Genomic DNA, 19,371 nt, shown 5'->3' with positions numbered 1-19,371 from the left:
ATAATCATATACAGAAAAGAAAAAACCAAGCAAGGCAAATCAAAGGCAAATTACAATATAAATAAGCAATAAATATACCACAAAAGATAAGAAAAACTTAAAATTATAAAATATACATAGTAACTGCATACACCAAGCAACAATATACCTAAATAAATGCATATTAACAAACAAAAAGAAAACAATTTACAAACAATATTTATTTTTCGGGCACGGGCGAACGATGCGTATGCGCAACATGTGCAACAGGGCGTATGAAACTAGCGCTGGCGCTGGCTAAAGAGCGTGAGAGAGCTCACTTCGAAGAGCACGAGCTTTAAAGAGAGTGGCAGTAACTTTGTCTTGCAACTGCCGCAGTTAATTGCATTAAAAACACTGTCGCAGCTGTGACGTCACACGGCGTACGTTGCGTGTGACGTCCGACAGAAAAAGGGGCCAGGTCGCTACCAGAACATGCCAGGCCAGGCCAGGCCAGGCCAGAGTATGCTCCTGCTGCTGCCTAACTGTGCCCTACTAACACACTTCCACGGCCAGCTGTGTTGCAGCCTGTAACTGACCTAAATTCCCGCCCACTGGCCTAACTGAAAATTTGATTTGCATTTTCCTTTTTTCAATACAAATTAACTTAGCCGCTTTGTCCAGCATTTTAGGCCTACAACCTTAGCGGCATATGATTTTAATTTACCGTTGCGCCAGCTCTTCTGCTTCTTGTTGTGTTGTCGTGTCCTTGACATATCGCATTTCTTTGGGCCAACGCTGGGAAAAGAAATTATTTCAAATGTAAATATGAGACCCCAGCCGAGTTAGGGCGCGAATCCGTTTTACTTCTTTGATGTGCGGCCACATTTTCATTAAAAGGCGCATTTTTTATTTTGCACTGGGCGGCGTCGGCATTGTAGGCGTATTTTCCATGGTTTTTTTACTCTTATTTTATTTTCATTCTTAGAAAGTGCTGCCCATGTAAAATATAATTTGGCTTGACTGCTGTTGGGGGCAAGCTTTGAAGCACGATAAAGCGAGAATGTGTCATTTTAAAAGGAAGCTTCAATTTGCAACAGCGGCACTGTGGCACCAAATGTGATTTTAAAACAAAAAATGAACTTCAGCTGGGTTTCCTAAGGTAATTTCATTAAAAAATATTTCTGTAAATGCAAAAATATTCTCTAATTACTGGAAGATATGCTTCATTTCTGCCAAAGAATATTTAAAATTATATTATGATATATATTTTTAAAATTTATATATAGATATATATCTTATGTATTATTAAAGATTTTTTTTGAATGTTTTCAAGTATTCACTTCAAATTCTTTATTTCGCATGTATTTGCTTGCCTGATTTAAATTCATTGTTAGATTTTTAGACATTCCTTGTCTAGCCTTCTCACTCTTGCTGCCTATTTAGAACCATTCATTGTATATATTATAGTAATTTTTTCCTTTCATTTTATAAATAAGCAAATATGTGATGCGAGTAGCTTGATGCCTGCATAAACAAGTGAAGAAATCAGTGTGCAAATGGCAAAGCATCAGGCACAAATGTTAAGTGTCTGGCAGTGCTGATGGCAGCTGCTGAGGAAGGGGGCGTTCACAGCGGGGCGTGGTCGAGTAAATAACATATCGAATGTTAGTGTAGCATGGCGCATAATTTTCTACAATTTTTATTTTATTTTTCTGTTCCTTTTTAGCCAAAAAAGATGAGAAAAGAGCAGCTTGTTTATTTGTGTGCCTGCGGGGGTTTTTTGTGGGTGTGTGTGGGTGTTGGTGTGTGGGCTTGTGTGTGTGGGTGGGTATGCTTGTGTATGTGGGTGGGTATGCTTGTGTATAAGTTTCGCATTGCACAGAAACAGCATGTTTTTGTAATAGATGCCGCTGTGGGCATTACTAATACGCCCCGTGGCACATATGCGAAGGCAACGATTGTGGCGGCAATATGACGCTGCGGTGGGCGTTGTAGTAATCATGCACTTGGTGCCCCAAGCAACCAACACCAACAACCAACAACCAACAGCCAGCAGCCAACAACCAACAGCCAACAGCCAACAGCCAACAGTCGACAGCCAGCAGCAACAACAGTATTAAGAACGACCGCTTAGATTGCCTCATTTGCTTGTGTATTTTTTGTACATATGCACATACATACATACATGCATACATACATACATACATACATATATCCGCGTGCCATGCACTGTATGCCGTGTGTGCTTTGGGTGCTTGTTTGCCTCGCTGATTTGTTTGTGTGACCAAAGTCATTAGATGCTGCCGCAGAGTTCATAAAGGAGCAGGCTGCCTAGACACTGTCAGTAACGAACATTTTTTAGTGATAGCCCAACACAAATATGAAATTATACGTTTTATTTATTCTGATGCTGCCGGCGCTCATGTGGCATGTAAGCGCGAATCAGTTGAGTTGATTTGCCCTTTATACCAACGCCTTTTTATCGTAGATAAAGCTGATCAGTGGAGAAGCGATTGGCACGACCGAAAAGACGTGCATGGATCGTTGCCTGTTGGACTGGAAAAACCAAGTGTCCAATGCCCATGAGGAGCTGGCGTTAGAGCCAGAGCCAAAGCAGACGCTGAATCAGCCAAAAAGTAGCCAAATGACGCCGCTGCTACAGGAAGCACAATTGGCCGAGTGTCGACAAACTGTGCATCAATTTGATTGCACTTTAAAGTGCATGTTCGAGCATTTTCAAGTGCCCTATCGATGTAGAGACAAACATACATAAAGGCGCCTGCACTTTATTTATTTTTATTAAATTTATCAATATTAAATATGGGCTATAATAATTTGAGTGTCTTTTCTCTTGGCGGAGCTGGTAAAGAAAATATAAAGTTGAGTTATGTTGCCCTGCTGCAAGGTATCTTCTAGTCTAGTTGACTCCCTTTAGATAGATGTGATAATCACTTAATTGAGATACATTACACTATTTTTAAATGCATTTAAGCCTAATGCAATCAACTGTCAGCCAAGGATATGTCTGTGTGCGAATTTAAACAAATATTCAGCAATTTAATGAGTGGAAAAGCTGGCAAATTGAAATATGTAAATACCTGCGCATTTGCACAACTAATTAAATATGCGATTACGATTAAATTAAATTGCATGTTTAACTCAAAAAGGAAGAGACAAACAACAATAACAAAAACAAAAGCAAACAAAAGGCATAAAAGCGAAAGTGAAAACTCAGGCCAACTGCGGGTGAGTCCCAAATAATGTTCAGCCGACCCGCATTCGAATGAGTGTGTGTGTGTGTGTGTGTGTGCGTGTATATATTTCAATTTAATTAAAACATTTTCAATTTTATGTGTTTTTCTTCGCCATTCACTTTTTTATTTGAATTCATTCAATTGTAGCTAAATGCCAGAGCATCAACAGCGGCTGCCGCGCAAATATTTGGCTTAGCTGAGGAGCGGAATTCATGTTGGGATTTGACTATACTACGTATTCACAGGATGCGCACTCGATTTCGATTTCGATTTGTTTTTCTCTCTTCATTTCATTCTTTTTTTTGTTTGTTTGGCAAGCTCAAAAGTGCAACAAATCCACATGCGCCCGCTGAATGCCAAAGTTGAGGTCCAGCCTGGCAAGAGCCCAACAAAATGAAAGTTGATAGAGCAGTAAAGTTTGTTAAGCCAACTACTTAATACTCTTGTATTTAATCTATATAATATATTAGGACTAAGGTCCATGCTGTCAACTTAATATGCGATATTTTAGTGCGAGGCCAGACAACTTTACTGATGTGTCAAACGTATCCTTTAAATGCATATATTTAATTATATTATACTTAGTAAAGTTTAGTTGAGGTTCCTTTAGCCACAGCTCGCTGCTATCGTGATTCGACTGTACAAGTATGCTGCCTTCGTCTGCCCATCAGATCGTTGACAATTTACATGAATATGACAAGGCAAGCGTTCTGCATATAAATTTGATTCGTTTGAGACATCTCAACTTCTATCTCAATTCCGTTACACACTTCCTGTTTCCTGAATACCCTAACCGAAGGTCAGTTGAGCCGCCTGACCAGCCGAAACAATTAATCATCGCCACATGCGTTACATGTGACCTTTTGTTAGGGTATGCTATAGTTTGAGTTGCTGCGTTGCTGCTGTTGCGGCTGCTGCTGTGTCAGCGATGACAAGTGAGTTAATTAATCTAACTGCCCAATGCCTGTCAAACTACAGACGCCGAAGGTCGTGCACCATAATTAAACATGACTGTTGTTGTCCTTGCCATTGTCGTTGCCGCTGCTGCTAATGATGGTTATGTGGCTGTTACGCTTGCCACCTGGCGGCGACGCATAAATTTCAATTTGTTATGCTCAGCTGCTGTCTCGGCTCACCTTCATTTACATACCATATATGCAGGTACATTACAGGTGGACAGGCAGGCAAAAATGTTCGCGCCACGTTCGAATGCACAATTAGCGAGCTGCCACATAAATTATTAGGCCGTTTGATTGTCGCAAGGAAATGAAAGCGGAAATTATTACTTCGCCACACACACATGCGCCCACACACACACATGCAGACCTACCACATAAGCGAATTGTGCGAAATATGCGAAATATGTTAATGGCGGGGTCAGCGTTTTTCGGAAAAATGCAAAGCGCGTTGCGCGCTTTTAGCAGTCACTGTTTGCCAAGGGCATGCAGTGTGGTAATTAGAGATGCTCCAATGATTTTTATGGCTGTGTATTAAAATCCTTGCGAGAAGTGCATCATGGGCAGTTTTTGTTATATTTTCGAATATTTTCTTTTATATATTGGACATATAGCAAGCTCACCAAATTTTGATGTTTAACGATTGCCGTCAGCTAATTGAATAAATTATTAGAAATTTTTAGAGATAATCAAATTAAATAATTATGTTTGTAATTTGTAAAAATTAAATTATATATATAATTATCATTATAATAAAGGGCTAATGATTAATAAAATATGATATATAAGATAACTTAAATTATTAAAAATAAATAATTTTGTTTTACTTTAAATATTTGAAATACAAGCTAAGAAAATATTTTAATAAAATAAAAAATAATTTAGTAAATCAAATAAATTTTGAATTAGCAAATAAATATTTCTATGTATATATATAAAATGTAAATTGTTATTTTTAAGATATATATATATTATATATAGAATAAAATAAAAACAATGTTTATAGATAATTCTCATTATAAAAAAATATTCATTTCCTTTTTATATTCGATTATTTTAAAGTTTTTATAAATATTTCTTTTTTAAATTGTAAGTTAGTATATCTTTCAATAATAAAACAGATTTCGTCATTTTGTTGTTCAAAACAGTATCTTATTTTTATACTTTTATTTTTATAATGAATATATTATATTAATATTAAATGATCATTTGAAGCGTATTAAATATATTTACTTTGATTATTAACAATATAAATATATTATTATTTTCATAAAATTAAAAAACAGAAATAAATAAATAACGTTTACTCAAAGATTGATTTAAGTATTATATATATATATATATATATATATATATATATATATATATATATAGATTCTTTCTCTCTTTTTCCTTGCTTTTTTCTGCAACATTTAACAGGTTTTGTATTGCATTTTATGCAGCACGAAATCTGCACAACAAAAGTGATGATGAAATTAAATTGAAAACTTACTTCGGTGTTTGCGTGACTAGCATGAGGATCACGTAGGCATCTCGATTGTCAATCAGTTGGAAATCGTTGTAAGTTTCGTGCAATTTCCGTGCTGCGTGCGTCGCATTGACAGAGTGACAATTAATGCATTCGCACTACACGCGGCGTGCACTATAATATTTTAGTATTTTCGGCTTAAGTGTTTAATATATGCGCGCATATGTCAGTGTACAGCTTTCAACGATAACAAAGTCCAATTTATGTAAAAGCGCCGAATGCAATTTACGCTATTTGCTTTGGCCAATTCCCATGCATTTTAAGTTGAGCAATAAACCTATTAGCATGACAGAAAGCGAGAGATTGAAAAGTTAGAGCGGGAGGGAGAGAGAGCGAGAGAAACAGACGGTGAGGGTTAAAGGGAGAGAGCTATTGGCAGCATGTAAATGTCACACTCAGTTCAATCGACAGTTTTGGCTCATAAATTTGCGCCTTTGTCTGCGCACCTCTGTTGAACTTTCCTAAAGTGCCAACAATTTTAATAATGCGTTAAGAGTTGCGGTGCTTGCAAGGACCCTATTATGGCAAAGTGACATTTTTCGACTGCCTGTTTGGGAATTTTTTCATTATTATTATTTTTCTCTCTTTTCTCCAGCAGCAGCAGCCAAGCGGCATTCATAGGCCAGAGTTTTGCCTGCAAGCTGCCAACTTTATTTTATTGCATTTATAAACTTTGCCCTTACACAGAGTGCATCGAAAAGTTCAAAACCCAAATTTATATATACTACGTATAAATTCAACAATTTACCCGTTGCGCTGCCAAAAAATGTTCCACTAAAAAACAAAAAAAATGCGAAAAAGTAAATAACATTGCACAGGTCTGAGCCGTGCCCGGCTAGACACACCTGTGTCCAGGTGTGTAGGCCTATGTGCCACTCAAATGTACACAACTTTGTTTGTCTGGCCAGCCATAATCACGCCCCGTCTGTCGCTTACAGACGGCTAACAGCGTGTTAGCAGATGCTTAACAGCGCTCGCTCTTCAAAGCTCACTGTTAGCTGTGCTTTTGCGTCTGCTCTTCAGCGGCTGCTTTGCTTTTTGGCATTTTGCCTTTTGCTTATGCCTTTGCAATGACAGCAAACACTGAGCAAAGACACAGAGCTGCTTCTTTAAATACAGCACGCACAGATGTCTGGCAATTTATTCCAAGTTCGGCCGGCTTTTGTTGCAATTGGTGGGTGCGGCTGCCACGGCAACTTCGACAACAAAGAAGCACGTAAATTTTAGGACAGCAACTTTGAAGTTTTAAGTGAAGTTTTAAATAGTTGCAATAAAATTAGAAAAAAAAAATAAAATATTGAAAACAAATAATTTTAAAAAAACTTTTAACGAACAATTTTATAATTGAAAAAAAATTTTAATGAACATATAAAAGAAATTCCTTGTTCAAGTTAACTCATAAAATTGGCGAGTTCAATTTGGATGTTAAAAAGTGGCGCAAAAGACACACTCAGACAACAGAGAAGCATAAAAGTAGGCAACAAAATTCGACAAGTACTAAACATTTCAATTAACATTTAAATTTGTTTCGCTTGCCATAAATCTGCGGTTCGTCTGGTAAACTGGGCCTCATAAACAAGGAGACAAAGGACATACATCAAGTTGAATAAAGAAAAACAGGAATAAATAGAAAAAATGTCTGAAATTAATGCAGCAAAGCAGGCAATTTGTGCAGTAAAAACAACAGCTGAAATTGTTGAGGCGACGTCAGCTAATACGGTCCCAACTCTGGGACAGACCACATCAAGAACGACAACAACAACTGGAACACCACGACAAAGAACTTTGATGCGTGCTGCGGAAATGGATGCCGATACCGATGAAGCAGAAGCAGACGACGTGGATGATGGCGCTGTTGCTGTTGCTGCCGCTGATGCTGCTGCTGATGATGATTATGGGGATGCGGATGCTGATGCTGATGATGCGGCAGACAGCATTACGTTGGAGCTGGCATTGTCGCCCAATACGCCCACACCACCGCCCACCACTGCCGACGAGGATATGGCCGAGCTGGACAACAGCAAGCCTTTCAAGGTGGGTACTCCTTAGCATGGCCAGAGGACACTCTCAGCATTGCCCATTCATAAGTTAGCTCCAATTGTTAACTGGCCAGCAATTCGTTAAGTGATTATGGGCTCCATTGTTGCTGGCCTCCGTTTTGTTAGCGTTCGGGCCGAACAAAACTTTTGACGTTCATGCACAAAGTAAAGTGGTCCAGCCAGCGAGGCGCACGGAGCACGCGGCGAGGACCTAGGTGCAAGGAGCAAGCGACTGACCACTCAAAAGGCTTTGGCTTCGAGAGCAGACGCTTGTTCTAGTTCAGGCTTGGCCGGGTCTGCGCTTTGCTCACCCTTCAGGCATGTTTGACTCTCAAGCGCTGCAGCAGCCGGTACCATGACCGAAAATTCTAAATTGCCCCAAGGCACACGCGTTTTGATCCCATCAAGTGGCCGTAAAGGGAACAAAATAAATTATTCACGCAAAAAAATGAAAGTCACAAATAGCGTGAATTTATCCAAGTATTTATTTGGCTTGAAGAACAAAATATATAATTAATTAATCAAAAATTAATTAGCTAACATTTCACAAGCTTTTGCTTAAACTAAAAATAATTTCAAAGTTTTTTAAGCGCAAAGTTGAGTTTATTCGTCCAAAAAACTTTTCCAAATTACGCACTTGACGTGCTTTTCCAGTTTAAATAAAAGCAATTAATAGCACAACTAAATTTTATTTATTCAAATACTTTTTATATAGTAAGTGTTAAAATTTGATAAAAATGCTTTTAGTTTTTGGATAAATCCATAATTAAATATTGACAATTTAAAAAAATAGTTGATACAATTTATAAATTAATAGAAATAGTTTGACATGACAGATTGATTTTTATTTGTATCTTTATTTTGATGTGTTGCAGCTTAAAGTTTTAAATGTTAGTTAGTCGGAATGTGAGCTAATCTGCCTATTTCTATAGTCCGATACTCTGCGGTACACAGGGTGTAGTCTTTACAGCTCTCGTCTGTTGTTGTTAGTTCATTGTGGGAATTCGCAGTAGTTTGAATGCGCTGCCAGTCTATTCGCCTAACAGGAACTGCATCGCACAATCAGTTACGCGAAAGTAGCAATTGCTTGAACCCTGAGTTCCTCGTGAACTAGCCAATTCCTGTCCATTTTCTTTTGTGATTTGAATTCTGTTGGTGTGAGACTGCGCCGCATAACCCGAAAGATGTATTCCACGTCGTAGGTAGGTAGTAGTATTGCCATGTAAATGGCTGATTGATTAGTAAAGTAAAGCTCAAAGTTAATTATATAAATATATTTCAATTTATATACTTAATGCAAATCACAGCTGTATAAGTTGTTGATCTCAATTTTTGTTGGCTAAACTAAAATCGTTGCTAGTTTTTTGGCACTCCTTGGCTGGATTTTTAGCTTATTCACATAGAATTATGTTGCACGAGGGACCTTAGAGCCTGCTAGGGATTTTCCTTTTACCTGTTAAGAAGACAAAATTTGGCATTCATAAATAATTGAATAGGCGACCGCAAAAATGGCGCCTGACCAACTGTAACAAATTATACAGCAAATTGCTCAACACGCCATTAATCGACATTTTGGCATATAAATGAATGTTAATATTATCTTTGATCTCGGCATATTATCATGTATTATTAATGCGGTGCCTATTATATGAGGCCCTCCGCCTGGGTCTCATTAAATATGCTAAAAATTCAATTAGCTCAAGCATAAACGTGGTCTCCGTCAAATTTGTTTGTGCTCAAAAGGAAGTAGCGCAGTTTTTGTTTTACATTTTTTAATTTGTGCGAACTTCGGAAATTGTATTTTAATAGCAAGCTGAGGGAAGCCAATTCTGTGGTGGCCAACAATTGAAATTAATTAAAACTGTGCGATGGTCAAAACTGTGGCGAAGCCGAGCGATTTTCGAAGAAGCTGCAGCATTTTAGCCAGAAATCTCAATGTGGCTATCTGACGTTCGAAGTGCTCGTATATCATTTGGAGGCAGCATGGTCGGTGGGGCGCAACTAAGCTGCCACCGCGTCTGTGCGCGCTGGTGCCGATAACGATGCTGCTGCCACTTGGCCATGCGTCACCAGACACGGCAAGAGCCACTCCAGCGTGTGAGTCGTCTTCCCTGCTGCCGGCTTGGCCTCTAATCGATTTATTGTATTATGCTGTGAGCGTTAAAAAGCGCCATAACAAAATTAACTGACTCAAGGATCAGCAACGGGAAAAACTTTATAGCTGGGTCGCACTCGGCTGGGGATTGCGGCTTTTCGCAAGTGCTCGTTAACTTGGCCAGACACGACTATTAATTGACAGCTTGTAACTCTCAAATGGCTTTTTTGTATTTTGTATGTTTTTGGCAATTTGTCAGACGCAGGAAACGTGCTAAAAGTTTTCGCCACATTTCCTGTTGCTCAACTGCGCCTCAAAGTTTGTTGGTTTACATGTCGTATGCGCAATTTATGTGGCATACATCTAATTAATAAGCGTGCACGGCATTTTACATGAATTTGACAAGCATCCATTGTTGGCGCTGCCTTCCGGCTGCTCTGATGCCTATCTGACGGCTTGTCTATCCTTGGGGCTGACGTGAACCACTTTTCAACAATTGCAATTAATTAAATGAGCCCTCATGACGCCTGCCATATGGGTGGGTGTCTATCTGTGTGTGTGCTTGTTTATGGGCTTACAGGTATGGGTACATATATTAAAAACACATATGACTTAACCTTTAAAGTTAAAACAAAGATAAGTTGAAATTTGCTTCTGTGAAATATGCTAGAAGGAGTTGTCTAACCTGATCAACGGTTAGCATTGATTTTATGCCTAGGCAATGTATTCATTAACATATCTAGAAAACTTCAAAAGACGAGGACGAATTTGAAGTTATTGCAATTTGGCTAAAGTAGTATCTAAGTGAGAGAGAATAGGAGAGAAAATTTGCTCTTAATAATAGTTAAATTGGCACAGTTAATGTAGCTAAATTAAATTTGTGTTGTTTTTTTTAAAGCCATATTATGCTTGTTTATTATATAATAGAAACTAAACTATCATCTGCTTGTAGAGCTAGTTGCCGCCTCTGTTCTACTAGCATTACTGCAGAAGCATTTCTGTTTTCTCTTTTTATATTATCCACTCGAGTTCTCTAAGCTTTTTATATAAGCTTAAACTCTCATAAAGGTACTAATATTGTATTAACTATATAAACTCACTCACAGTAGAGCACAATCGCGTTCTATATAAATATGCCAATCTTTTTATATTCAATTTTTGCTTGTTGCACTTCCCCCTATTTGTATAACATAACATTGCGCCAAGACCATTGTTTATAATTACGCTTATTAAAATCAGTTAGCTTCAATGGTTGAGCACACTTTAAGGCAAGGCAATTTGAAAATGCTTTGCTGCCAGCACAATCACAGTCTCTTAATAGCTCGTTATGTGGTCATAAAAAACTGGAAAAAACGAGAATGGAGCACACGGCAGGACTCGCTGCTGGCACAGACACCATGTGGGAGTAATCCGACTGCGACATGGAAAACGCATTTACGTTTTTTTTAATGCTGTCTGAGAACAGTTCAGTTCCATCTACAATGCAAAAGCAATGCCTCAAAAGAGGAGAGGCAAAACCAAAAATTCCCATACAAATGCCATGTAAAATGAATGGAGCTGGGTGGGTTGGTCGGAATGAATTAACTTTCACGATACAAATGCAAAAACGGCAAGAAGAAGACTGAACATACAAACGGAAGCAGCAGCAATTACAACAACTAGAGTCACGGCCAGGTAGCAGTGGGCGAGCACATTGCGTATACGCAACGTTGGGCATTAAAGTAAATAAACAAGTATTATTCATGTTCCAGCAAGCGTAGAACTTAACAACGCCACTCCATGGAGCAATATCAGGCAGCAAGTAACTGGAGTAGACCGAGGAGGCGAGGCGACATCTCGTCTCCCTGGCCTGTTGACTATTCTCTAATAATATGCGTGTCAATGGGGTGACAAACATGTAAATTGAGCTGCCTTCCGACGCGTTCCTGCAACTGCTGTCTGTGTGTTATTGCTGTAGAGTGCTTAATGGTTTCGCAATTGCAGTGAGTAAGCTATTTCAATAATTTGAAGGCAGCTACATGGTAACTATGGCATTTTGATGACAATCCTGTGAAATTAGTGGCATTGACAAGAAACACAAGTCCGCACAATGGTAGCTGAAAGCCAAGAAAATCAAAGAAGGTTGAAATCAAATACAAGCGATTCATACTTCAATAGAGCAATGAACAAAAGGGGGCCAATTGTCACTAGGTAAGAGCGATTGTAAGACGCACAGCTAAAAGTTCTGTCAGGCAAGTTTGTTAGATGCGATGTGTCAAAGGTTAAAAGGCTTCATGATTATTGCTTAATATATTATACAGAAATGGACCATGTCGACTCAGCTATGTCTATGAGCGCGTATGCAGATTAAGCTTATAAAAACTAGAATGCTCTGGTATCTCTAGGGAAAAATCTGATAAGAATTGTTTCAACATATTAATAATGAATAAATTTCAAAGCTCTTATTCCCTTTGTCAAGTTTGTTATCTTTCTTTTCCTACTTTACCTTAGAAAGTTTTCCTTGCACCTTCTATTGGCTTATTGGCCCATGGTGCATATGTGCTAGCATACTCGGTCGTCTGTGTTAATTTTGGTTGAACAGCAGCTCAGTTGTATTCACAGTTGCCCAGATACTGGCATACAGATGCACATACGCATTCCAGATGAGCTCTGACAATGGCCTGCACACGTATTCCTGCCCGAGCTCGTGCCTTTGCATGGAGACATGGGCGCACGCGTGTCATTATAAATGCATGAGTGCATTGGCATCTGTCCACTGTCCTTGCCGGGCGCTTTACTGTTTGCTGTTTGCTGTTGCCATATCTGGGTCCAGGTATTTGCCGGACCAATATTGATGTGCGAGCCCGGTGAAAGAGACAATGTGCTACAGATGAAGGCACTTTCAGCTATCTTTGTTACGTGGCTTAAACATTTGTCAAAGCAGCTTACAAGTCAACTAGAATGATTGTCCACTGTATTCTAGCTCACATCAAAAAAGAGCGCTTAGGAAACTGTATCCAAGTGCTAACCCCTGTTAGCAGACAGGAAGTTAAGGACATATTTATATATAGCTAAGCAATTTCAACAACAAATTCTTAAGATAATTAAGTAAACATTTCAATTTCAAAAAGGCGACAATGTTTATCTAGCTGTCAACATAACTATTAGGAGCTTGAAACTTGTTAGCTTAAGTTTAAACCAAAACTAGAAACCATGATTAACACTTGAACAGAGATGAACTCAAACATTTAAATTGATTGAGAGCACTTGAGAGAAAGGATTTGCTTTGGCGTCGTTCATTAGTCACAAGCAAATTAAAGCTTTGTGTCAAACCCAGATATTTAAGCTCAGTAAAAGGTTAAAGTCAAGGCCGAGGTCAGTGTGAAAATGTAAAAAAAAGAAAACAAGAAAATGTTAAGAAAACAACTGCAAATAATGTGGTGTAGTTTGTTTTGGGCAAAGGCAGCGTGGAGTTCTGAGTACGCAGCAAAACAAAGTCAAGGAACGCATTTCACGCAAACAAAGCCACGGGCCATTGGCATATGCCAGCCAGCTAGCCAGGCCAGCTAACCTCCCTTGTAGTCAACCCAGCAGCCAGCAGCCAACAGCCAGCCAGTCTGCCAGCCAGTTGGCCGAGCAGCTAAAGTGGCAATCAGCAAGTCAGCGGCTGAGCGAAGTTTGCTTTAAGAGTTTTGGCATTCAGTTGAAGTAAAAGCGAAAGCACTAAAAACTTTAATATTTCTTAGTGAAAGCTGAAAAGCGATAATAATGAAAATTGTTTAGATTTGAAATTTAAAGTTGAGCCTAACAATTTATTGGATTGTTTTTCATAAAAACATTTTTGTTTTTCCATACAATTTATGGTAATTTTAATAAAACACTTTTTCGTGAGAAGCTCAGGCTAACAGAATATTTTTAGATTATTGTTTGCGAGCCTCAAAAGTGGTAAAAAAAACCCGACTTGCAGTTACTTTTGAGATGCTGTGATATCAAATAAAAGGACATCATGAAGAAAACCTAAACAAATATTTTTCATAAATTTCTCAGAAAATATCTCGGCGGCAAAAAGATTTTAAGAAAATTTAAAAAAGGTTTTCAAGACTTTTACATAATAAAATAAGATTTTTTTAAATACAATTTTGTCAGCCTTTAGATTAAACACATCAAAACTCTTTCAGAAAGTTAACTTTGTACCTTGGCTACGAAATTTCATAAAATTTGTTCGGTCTCTGCATCGATACATTGTTAATCTTGAGGGAAAACTCGTGAATTGAACCTCGTGCGGCAACATGTTGAGCAGCACAATAAAAGTCAATTCAGTTCAGTTCAGCTCAGCTCTGTTCGGGCCTTGCCAAATGTAAATATAAGTTTAATGGCCAGCACGCAGCCGAACGAACGGCCAACTAGGCGGGCTAAAAGGAAATCAGTCACTGGGCTGCTGCCGTAGGCGCTCCATAGAAATTCGCATAAAATGCCTGATAAATTTTCATTGTTGCTGCCAGACGCAACATTGTCGGCGAGCTGATAGATGTGCGAGGCGTTATAATTGGTTTAGCAGCCGTGGCGATCAGCGATTGATATGATAAGTAGCTGGCGTAGGTGCAACTTTTGGCTTAATGGAATGACAGCTTTATTGTCAACGCCAGACAAACAGTGTCGTTCCCATATGTCAATCGACAATGCTGATGACAATAATATTGATGATGGTGCTAATGGGGTCGCTGACGATGTGGGCTCCCAACATGGATTGATCAAGTGTTGCGTGCTGGTTCATTTATCAGAGGGATACACAGTTGTGTACAACATGACGCATACTTAATATTAATAAGAGGGCGTTGCATACAATAAGCCAGCTTTATTTCGGGCTGCTCACCTTTTTTGTTGGCTGCTCCTTTGTGCACAGTTCTTGTCTGTTTATTTGACCCACTCAGTTAGCGTCAGGTCTCTTTTGACCGTTTCGCAACAAGCATTATGCTTTAAATATTAAGCAGGCCATCTGCGAGCAGGCCAACATCTTTTGGCCATGAAATATAATACGCTAGCTGAGCGCATGTCATGCTCAAGTTGTTGTTCTTATTACTGTTGCGGCTTTATTGTTATTGGCAAATAATAAATTGATTAGTTGCTTGCTCCTGGCTGTTGCCACACAAACACACAGCATTTATATATATATATATATACATATATACACTAAAGCATCCTTATCGCTATATTTTGTTGTTTTTATTGGCAGCTTAACACAAGACGGACATTCGTGAATGCTTCTGGCACATTTGAAATTAAGGCAAACATCGTTTGCGAGTTTTCCTTTTTTTCGTTTTTTCGTTCCTTTTGCTGTTCTTACCTCACGCCTGTTTCCAATCAAAAGCCGTGACATTTTCATAATAATTAAATGAGTGCGAGACTTTTGAATGAAAGTTGTTAACTTTTGTGTGCTCTCGCGTGAATACAATCAACTCTCCCCGCGGGAGTTCCCTTCATGCTGAAGTGCTTAATAAAGACAAGCGTAAAGTTACCGCCTGCGTGCAAAAGATGAAAGCAGCTTAAACACACTTAGTTAAGGCAGTGATCGCAAAACATGAAACGAAAACTTTATTAAATCGGTGTCAAATTTGTGGAGAGGTGAATTATAAATTTGAAAACTGAACAAAACGTGTCCTAAACATTTTTAGCAAGCTTTTTGTTGCATTAGTTACAAAATGCACTTAAGAGAGGTTTTGCATAAATTGCCATGTTTTAATCAAGCTCGCTTTGCTAACGATAACAATTTCCTCAATGCACTTGGTTTGAAAACTGAAAAGATATAAAATGCCAATTCACTAAATTTAGCATTACGAGCATAAATGAGATATTAGAAAATCTGAGCAACATTTAAGCTTGTAGCTAAAGCGCCCTTTTCAATAAGTAACTAAAGCAGCTTTCCGAGAAATGATTCTGTTCAGTGAATATTGATGTTTGTTGATGAAAGTTTGACTGGTAAAATTCAATTTTGAGAAACGCTAACATTTATCAAACGAGCGCAGAACAAAAAGTAAATGCTTATCCAATATAGATATACAGATAGCAGTAGGTAGTTTGCATACATGAATACATGAATCCTTCTGAGAATTGGATAAGGATTGACAGTTTTGGCAAAAATGATCAAAAGATGATTTAAGAAATATTTGGAAGTACTGGAGCTGTTACAACACACTCCCATGGCAATGAATACTAATTAATACTCCACGCACACAGGTCAAGGATATCACACGTAACATACGCAAGGCCGTCGTTGCCACAACATTGGCCGAGCTGCGCCTCAAGGTGGCCGCAAAGTTTCAAAGGGCTCAGCCGGCGATTCATTTGGATTGCGACGGCACCGAAATTGATGATGAGGAGTATTTTTCCACACTGGAGGCGAATGCGGAGCTGATTGCTGTATTTCCCGGCGAACAGTGGCGAGATGTAAGCTCATTCTGTACCTTTTAACCTGGCTTTGCCGCATTCCAACCTTCTTTTCTCTCTCGCTCTCTCTTCGCCCTCAATAGCCTAGCGACTACAATGCGAATCTGCGTCGCACTTCGCTAGATGCCCAGCGCTTACGCAAATTGGTGGGCAAGCTGCAACAGAATCTGATCAATGATGCCGACCTGGACAAGCTATCGAATATGGACCCCAATTCGCTGGCGGACATCACAGGACGCGAGCTAAAGGATAGCGACTATTGCGTTCAGAGCGAGGCAGCGCGCCGATCTACGGAGTTGTCCTGCTAGACGGTTTATCAATTCGTTTGCACTTAGCCATGTTCTTACTATATATATTTGTGTCTAACCAATTGGAATCACCCAGAAACCTACCTTAAATTCCTACACATATGGGGATATAGCACAGTGAACCGTCGCTTATGATAGATTTGTAAGGAAATATGTAAAAGTTTTGTATGTCAAGCCGAAAGCGATTTCGGGTATTTTTGGAGCATGTTTTGATAGCACTCATCTCAATGAGAGCGACGATACGGACAGTTGATTGGTATATATGTATTTCTAGTTGTATAGCACTTTCAAACACAATACTATTTTTTGACACTTACCTTGCAACACGTGAATACGAAATCAATACTAGCCTGTTCCTAGACCAATATGCAACATATATAGACCAAAGTCCAATCTAGTCTAACCTAACCAATTTACTTCAAGCCAAATGTAGTTGCTTCAAGCAATTGAATGTGTGTGTATGTGTATGTGTGTGTGCGTGTGTGTATACAATCCAAACAATAAACATTTGTGTCAGATCTGTAGATGTCTGTACAAACCTCGTGTTTTTGCATTTTTAATATATTTGCTGTATGTAAATTTAGCACACATCAGATCCTTTCGGTTAATAGGGAGCAATTTGATATTTAAAAATAAAAAATTGCATGCAATTCAAATAAGATGAAAATAAAGTAAAGTAAAAGTAAACACAAACATCACAGGAAAATACACAAAATTCAAGTGTGAAAATTAATGAGAATATTAATTGTAAAAGCCAAAGATAAATATATATGTTTTATAATTGTGCAACATCATTGTGCGGGAGTATTGTGTGTGTGTTTTATTCACTGCACTTTGTTTAGCAATTAAGCATGAAAGGAATACCAGAATGAAAAGTCATTCGAAGACAAATTGAAATGCAATTTACGATTACAATGCAAACTCTTTCCTCCATGCACATTTTACATCACAAAATCGATCGATGTGAAATTGGTGAAATTGGCAGATAAGATAAATGTATGACTACTTTTTGCGTTGTCTGTGAGTTTACGAATAAATTGAGATTAAATGTGTTAGACGCTTTGTGTTTTACTACCGACGCGAAAGGCCAATGCAATGACCAACTTGAAGTTAATTAAAAAACTTGCTCAGCTCAGTTTGAACAGTAAGTAAATTATTTTCTAATTATATAAGTTGATTGACTTTAGTTTTCAAGATTTTTGTATAATTTATTTCAAGTTCTTTATATTAAATTGGAATAGTTTCAGCAACATTTTCATATGGTACTCGCCATTTAAGCTTTTCTAATATCTTGTTACTTGACCAAAAACTATAATCCTCGATTATAATATTCAAAGTCTGCACTTTTGTTTTACTTTACATTTTAAAGCTTTTTTTATTTTATATCTCAACACTAAATTAGCAATTTAAAATCAGTTGAAGTTATCTATGATACTCGCATTGCTTCAAACTTTCAATTTGCCTTTGCGCTATTTTGCCTGGATTTGCCAACTTCTTATAGCCAGCTGCAAGTTGTTTGCATATTTCCCTTGAAATATGCTAAACGGTTTGAAAAAATCTTAGTTACATATAAAAATGGCATTTGCATTTGCATTTGCATTTGGTATCGTAGTTTGCTTCGACTATGGTATGAATATGCTGATGAGTCTAGCCATGGGCCAAGTTAATTGAAGCTGAATGGCCGAGAGCACTTAATAAAAGTCAATTGTGGAAATTTGATTGATTCATAGATGACAATGCGTTGACGAATGTCAACTGTCGCCTGATAGCCCGAGGACCACTAATTACTTAAGCCTTTGTCTAACATATTTGCTGACGAGCAATCAAAGAGCCACAAATCACGTTCCTGCTGTCCAGATGTCCAGCAATTCAGCTTTTCAGTTAGCCAGCTATTCATGTGTTCAGCTGTAGGTGCAATTTTAATTATGCAAAGTGCCTGATGCAGCATGAATGTGTCTCAGCCCCCGGCTGGCAGCTGGTAGCAAATGGAATGCTAGTCGAAGCTTAGCTACTTTAAATGGGGCTTATCATCTAATAGGCTGGCAGGCTGACTGGGACTAATTTGATAGCAGGTATGCGAAAACACGCGTAATATCTTTAAAAACATGTTGAAAACTTTATTTATTTTTACTGCTTGTACAGCTCATGGCAGGTAAACGTTCCAAGCGTTACCCAAAGTCACTAAAATATTCTTCAAAGTGGCCCCAAGGCTGTTGAGTGCCGCGTGTGTGTTTATGTGTGTGCAGCATGAACAAAAATAAAACAGAATAGGACGAACAACCAAATAACTAAAAATGCTATGTGAAAACTGTGCACGGAATGCCCAGGGCCGACGCGGCATTTGATAAATGGGCAACAATTGAGAAAGGCGCAGAGCAGCTGTCAAAAGCGCATTCGATAAAATGATATACTACACACGAATTGTGCTGGAATGCTCCTGCTGAGCTGCAATTGATTTAAATTTATAATTTTACAGATTTTTTGCTACTTAATTGAATTAACAGAATTTGAACATTGAACGAATGAAAATGAAACGAAAATGAGTAGAATTCAATTTTATGCCATACAAATTTGAAATGCCATTTAATAATTTTATTATGCGCAAGGGATTTTTTAATAATTTTTAAAAATATATTTTTTAGTTATTTTTATATATTTTTTGGCATTCTTCGAACTCTTTGATATTGAGTTCAACATTAATTAAAAATAGTTTTGCTTCATGTTCATGTTTATGTTTAGATAGAGTTTTTGTTTTCCTGAAGCTAATTCTCACTCTCTTTGATTCTTGAAAAATGATCTAGAGTCAT

The 19,371-nt window shown here is 38.2% G+C and overlaps 2 protein-coding genes across 2 annotated transcripts; both read left to right on the top strand.

The window, feature by feature from the left end:
- Positions 1-2,303: 2,303 nt before the first annotated feature.
- On the top strand, positions 2,304-2,782 carry LOC111595555. The gene is made up of 2 exons (XM_023309348.2): positions 2,304-2,392; positions 2,450-2,782. The coding sequence occupies exons 1-2, from the start codon at positions 2,342-2,344 to the stop codon at positions 2,732-2,734; spliced, it is 336 nt and encodes a 111-aa protein (XP_023165116.1). The 5' UTR covers positions 2,304-2,341; the 3' UTR covers positions 2,735-2,782.
- Positions 2,783-7,120: 4,338 nt separating this feature from the next.
- Positions 7,121-16,576, top strand: LOC111595539. Its single transcript, XM_023309323.2, has 3 exons — positions 7,121-7,733; positions 16,047-16,256; positions 16,340-16,576. The coding sequence occupies exons 1-3, from the start codon at positions 7,335-7,337 to the stop codon at positions 16,562-16,564; spliced, it is 834 nt and encodes a 277-aa protein (XP_023165091.1). The 5' UTR covers positions 7,121-7,334; the 3' UTR covers positions 16,565-16,576.
- Positions 16,577-19,371: the final 2,795 nt, after the last annotated feature.

The sequence above is a fragment of the Drosophila hydei genome, unplaced genomic scaffold (genome assembly GCF_003285905.1).
Source record: "Drosophila hydei strain 15085-1641.00,03,60 unplaced genomic scaffold, DhydRS2 tig00000060-arrow-pilon, whole genome shotgun sequence".
NCBI lineage: Eukaryota > Metazoa > Arthropoda > Insecta > Diptera > Drosophilidae > Drosophila > Drosophila hydei.
The sequence above is the reverse complement of the archived record's forward strand: the minus strand, read 5'-3'. Positions and strand labels throughout refer to the sequence as shown.

What these genes read in the sequence shown, in the direction of transcription:
- LOC111595555 (XM_023309348.2), top strand. Translation starts at nt 2,342, where the DNA reads ATGAAATTATACGTTTTATTTATTCTGATGCTGCCGGCGCTCATGTGG. An exon ending in TGCCGGCGCTCATGTGGCAT is followed by an intron (nt 2,393 to 2,449) that starts GTAAGCGCGAAT and finishes TTTTTATCGTAG; the next exon opens with ATAAAGCTGATCAGTGGAGA.
- LOC111595539 (XM_023309323.2), top strand. Translation starts at nt 7,335, where the DNA reads ATGTCTGAAATTAATGCAGCAAAGCAGGCAATTTGTGCAGTAAAAACA. An exon ending in ACAACAGCAAGCCTTTCAAG is followed by an intron (nt 7,734 to 16,046) that starts GTGGGTACTCCT and finishes CCACGCACACAG; the next exon opens with GTCAAGGATATCACACGTAA. An exon ending in CCGGCGAACAGTGGCGAGAT is followed by an intron (nt 16,257 to 16,339) that starts GTAAGCTCATTC and finishes CGCCCTCAATAG; the next exon opens with CCTAGCGACTACAATGCGAA.